This window comes from Callospermophilus lateralis, chromosome 18, assembly GCF_048772815.1.
Source record: "Callospermophilus lateralis isolate mCalLat2 chromosome 18, mCalLat2.hap1, whole genome shotgun sequence".
Taxonomy (NCBI): Eukaryota; Metazoa; Chordata; class Mammalia; order Rodentia; family Sciuridae; genus Callospermophilus; species Callospermophilus lateralis.
The window spans coordinates 66,406,356-66,411,327 of record NC_135322.1 but is presented as its reverse complement, the minus strand read 5'-3'; the positions used below and the strand labels follow the sequence as shown (position 1 = coordinate 66,411,327).

The 4,972-nt window shown below is 62.9% G+C and overlaps 1 protein-coding gene across 1 annotated transcript; it reads left to right on the top strand.

Annotated features, from left to right (window-relative positions):
• Positions 1–1,470: 1,470 nt before the first annotated feature.
• LOC143401656 (regucalcin-like) lies at positions 1,471–2,623 on the top strand. The gene is made up of 2 exons (XM_077105694.1): positions 1,471–1,701; positions 2,256–2,623. The coding sequence occupies exons 1-2, from the start codon at positions 1,491–1,493 to the stop codon at positions 2,621–2,623; spliced, it is 579 nt and encodes a 192-aa protein (XP_076961809.1). The 5' UTR covers positions 1,471–1,490.
• Positions 2,624–4,972: the final 2,349 nt, after the last annotated feature.

Below are 4,972 nucleotides of genomic sequence, written 5' to 3'. Positions count from 1 at the left end.
CACATGCACCTGTCCTGACTCAGGAGCTAGGGTGGGGGTGACTGTGCATTTTCCAGGTTCATGTGTGTGCATGGACCCACACACCTGGGAGGTACCTGTGTGTCTGTGGGGCTTGCATACCTGTGTGGACTGCTGACCCCTGTGGATTCACACACCTGGGAGGTACCTGTGTGTCTGTGGGGCTTGCACACCTGTGTGGACTGCTGACCCCTGTGGATTCACACACCTGGGAGGTACCTGTGTGTCTGTGGGGCTTGCACACCTGTGTGGCTGATGACCCCTGTGGGCTCACACACCTGGGAGGTACGTGTGTCTGTGGGGTTTGCACACCTGTGTGGCTGACGACCCCCGTGGGTTTTCTGAGGAGCAGAAGCAGCACTCTGGGAACATCCCCCACTCACCCTCACCCTCCCCAAGGGCAGGTGCCACTGTCCCCCTTGCAGATCAGGGCTGGCCCCAAGTCTGTGTCTGGCCTCAGGCACCCTCCTGTGGAGCCTGCCCCAGGCCCAGCGTCCTACCCGAGGGCTCAGGGGCACCCCCGGCTCTCACACTGGCACTGACGTGAGGAGAGGCCAGCGCTCTCCACTCCTGCAGTCCTGGTGGCCCTGCAGGCAGGCTTGGCAGCCTCCAGTCCCATCTGGAGGCCCTGTGGTGGCCATCGTGGGGAGGGGGTGCAGAGAGGTGGTCCACGCAGGCCCAGTCCTGTGCTGAGATGTGCTCTGTGCCCTGATGGTGCCTCCTGATGGGAGCCCCGTGGGTGGAGTCTCCTGGAGAAGCAGCAGCCGGGCCACCCTGCTGTCCTCTGTCCTCCCAGGAGACCCTGTTGGCTGTGTGGCTCTGCGTAGAGAGGGCAGCTACGTGGTGGCCTCTGGCACCTGCCTTGGCCTCCTGGACTCGGAGAAGGGGCAGGTGGAGTGGGCGGCCTGGTTGGACCAGGACAAGCCCCACAACAGGTTCAACGGCGGGAAGGTGGACCCCGCCGGGAGGTTTGTGGCAGGTGGGCTGCTGAAAGGACTGGCCCAGGCCACCTGCAGAGCCTCCCGTCATGGCGGGTGCCAGCTGGGTGGGGACCTCAGGAGCCCTCCCCAGGCTGCTGGCAAGCGGCCCCCGGGGGGCCATGCAGGTGCTGGGCAGCCCACAGGTTCCCTCCCGCTCCAAAGCCCATGGCTTCCATGTCATTCTTCCCAGATCCCTGCCCAGAGAGGACCCTGGGAGGGTCGAAGCAGCCAGGGTGGGGCAGTGGCCAGAGGCCATTCACATGCGGCTGAGGGCCCTGCACCTCTGCCTGAGCAGGACTCTTCCCAGTGGAACATCCCTGGGGTCCCCCCTTCGCCCAGCACAGAGGCTCACTCACAGATGCCGCCTGAGGGCCATCCTGCCTGCTGTCCCCCGACTGAGGGTGACCACAGCTCTCTGCACAGCGGGTCTGTGTGGGGTGGGCAGGACAGGGTGGGGTGCTGACCACTGACCTTCCACTCTCTCCAGGCACCATGCCAGAGGCGTCCGCCCCAGGAGTGTGGGAGCCGGGGCAGGGCTCCCTGTACACACTCTATGCTGACCGCTCCGTGGTCAGACAGCTGGACCAGCTGGGCATCCCCAACGGGCTGGACTGGTCCCTGGACCATCACACTCTCTACCACGTGGACGGCCTGGACTACTCTGTGCGGTCCTATGACTACGACGTGCAGACAGGAGGCCTGGGTAGGGGCCACCGTTGCTAGCCCCCCACGCCCTCCCCAGAGGAAGGCCTCCGTGGCCAGCCCCCACACCCTCCCTGGATGGGGCCACCCTGACCAGCCCCCCACACACACCCTCCCTGGGGTAGGAGCCTCCATGGTCAGCCCTCACATCCTCTATGGGTGGGGCCACCATGGCCAGCCCCCATGCCCTACCTGGGCGGGGCCTCCCTGGCCAGCCCAGCACCCCCTCCCTCAGGTATGGGCCTCTGTGGCCAGCCCCCCATACCCTCACTGGGGTAGGAGCCTCCATGGCCAGCTCCCCACATCCTCCCTGAAGTACGGGCCTCCATGGCCAGCCCCATAAGCCCTCACTGGGAGGGACCAACCATGGCCAGCCCCCCATGCCCTTCTCGGGGAGGGCCTTTTATGGCCAGCCCCCCACACCCTCCTGAGTCCCCTCCTGGGGTCCCAGATGCACCACGGGGTCTGTCACTCCCTCACGTTGTTGAGGCCACACTATGTCACCCCCTGGTCTGGGCAGTGAGGGGTCACGCGCCTCTGTCTGTCCTGCCGCAGCAAACCCACGACTGGTGTGCCAGCTGGAGCCAGAGCAAGGCATGCCAGATGGGCTGTTCATGGACACCACGGGGACACTCTGGGTGGCCTGCATTGATGGAGGCAGGGTGATCCGCATGGACGCCGAGACAGGTGTGTGCACAGGGCAGTCGGTCAAGGAGGGGCCATGGGGTGCTCTGTGCCACGGTGTTCAGGGTCCAGGAGTGGGACCACTTGCTTGTCCAGCTACAGGGGGACCTGTGCAGATGGGCAGTGCAGGGAACACAGGGGCTGATGTAGAAAATGACCACAAACCAGCGGTTGAAAACTACAAGACCTTGTCCTCTCCCACCCTGGAGGGCGGAGGCTGGACTAGGGTCATAGGCTGAGCTTCCTGCACAGGCTCCAGGGGTCTCCTCCTGCCTCTCCAGCTCCTGGGCTCCAGGTGGCCCTGGGCTGGTGGCCCCTCCCTGCAGTCTCTGCCTCCGTCTCCACGGGGCTCCTCCTCTGGGTCTGTGTCCCCTCCTCTGTCTCTTGGGAGGACACGGCCATTGCATGAGGGCCACCTGACCCAGGAGGAGCTCATCTCAGACCCTTCACTAACGACCTCTGCAGAGACCTGTTCCCACACCAGTCCCACTCACAGGTTCTGGGGTGCAAATGTGGACAGGACCCACCTCTTACCATGGTGTCCAGTTCCCTCCATGAGCTCCAGAAAGGCTCCTCCTGCCTCTCCAGCTCCTGGGCTCCAGGTGGCCCCTCACTCCAGTTTCTGCCTCTGTCTCCACGGGGCTCCTCCTCTGGGTCTGTGTCCCCTCCTCTGTCTCTTGGGAGGACATGGCCATTGCATGAGGGCCCCCTGACCCAGGAGGAGCCCATCTCAGGACCCTTCACTAACGACCTCTGCAGAGACCCTGTTCCCACACCAGGTCCCACTCACAGGTTCTGGGGTGCAAATGTGGACAGGACCAACCTCTTACAATGTGTCCATCTCCCTCCAGGAGACTGGCCTCTCCAGCTCCTGGGCTCCAGGTGGCCCTGCTGACCCCTGCAGTCCATGAGGAAGGGCAGACTTGGGGATCAAGTGCTGCAGGTGCCAGGGAGAACCAGCCGGCCCAGGGCCCCACTGGGGAGTGGGCACAGTCAGGCCACCTGGGGTCCAGCAGCAGATGGGTGGCTGGGCTTCAGGGATATACCTGAGCTTTACTCACAGGGACGCGGCTGTGCACCCCGGAGGTGCCAGTGTCCAGGGTGACGTCCTGCTGTTTCGGGGGGGCTGACTACTCCGACCTGTACATGACCTCTGCAGCGGACAGCCTGAGTCCAGAGCAGCTGTTGCGGGACCCGCAGGCAGAACACGTCTTCAAGGTCAGTGGGGTGTCCCTGCCAGGATCAGCTTGGCTCCCGGTCATGGCTGCTCAGCCAGGTGTAACGCATCTTGACCTAGGGGACTGGAGCGGGCTTGGCAGCATCCATGGGGACATCTGTCCACCTGGAAAACAACCCTCCCAAGGCCCCATGTGCCCTGCTATACACAGAGACGTTTACGGGAGGTTTAGGAAGCTGGTGTGGCTGGCACTGCCGTGGCTGGTGCCGCCGGGAGACTTAGCTGTGCCCAGGGACTCACCTCCACCCTCTCCTCCCGCAGGTCCTGGGCCTGGGGGTGAGAGGCCTTGCATCCTGCCACTTCTGGCTGAGGAACCCCACCGTCCAATGCAGCTTGAGCCAGGCCTCCGTCCCTGGGGTCAGGCCAGGTTCGGCTCTGGCAGGGCACTCCCTGCCTGACCGCTGTTCACAGCTGATAATAAATGTGACCACCTCAACGTCATCTGTGCAGCTGCTGCCCTGGGATGTGGTCCCCCCCAGGACTGCCCCATGCTATGTCCAGTGTCACCCAGCTTCAGCTTGTAATGCCCCTGTGTGTTCTCCAAGGTCCCCACAGGTCACCTGCATTCCCCAGAACGTGTGGCCACACTGGTGTCTCTGAGGTTGGCCTCTCTGCCTCCACTTGGTGCTGGGTCACTGAGAGCTGGAACCTGAGCATGGGCTGTAGCTGTGCTGGACGTGCACAAGTCCATCAGCCAGGGATCGAGCTGGACATCAGTTGCCTTCACAGCAATGGGCACCCAGCGCCTCTACTTCCAAACAGCCCATTTACCCCTGGAAGGCACCTGCACTCCAGCAGTACCCAGTCCCCTGCCCAGCCCCATCACCTGCCCACTGCCTGTGTCTCGATGGCCTGATGTGGATAGGTCCTGCCCATGGAATCCACACTCTGTGTCAGCTTCTCTCACCGAGTCCCAGGTCTCAAGGTCCGTCCCACTTGTAGCATGTGTCAGAGCTGAAGTCCTTTTCAAGACTGAGTAATATTCCATCATGTGGATGGACTCATCCTGTTCCCCATTCCTCCTCAGTGGACAACTGGGTCACTTCTCCTTTCTGACCCTTGTGCATGGTGCTGCTGTGAATGTTCACACACAAGTTTTCATTCCAGCGTCTGTTTCTGGGTCTTCAGGGACATACCTAGGCTGGAGGTAATGTGGAATGTGAACTCCCTGCATAACCCCAAGAGGCCCCTGCACACTGTGCCTGCACAGGGGCTCCATGCTGCCCTCCTCAAATGCACATGCTAAGAGTGACGTAGAACGTTGAGTCCCCGACTCCAGAGGGCTCAGCACAGAGCTCCTGGAGGTCCCCACACAGGTGGCCTGCAGCTGCACACGGCTCTGCTTGCCAGC

Excerpts from the sequence above, each read along its gene's own strand:
- LOC143401656 (XM_077105694.1), top strand. The coding sequence starts at position 1,491 with ATGCCAGAGGCGTCCGCCCCAGGAGTGTGGGAGCCGGGGCAGGGCTCC. Across the intron at positions 1,702-2,255 it reads CGTGCAGACAGGAGGCCTGG|CAAACCCACGACTGGTGTGC; the intron begins GTAGGGGCCACC and ends GTCCTGCCGCAG.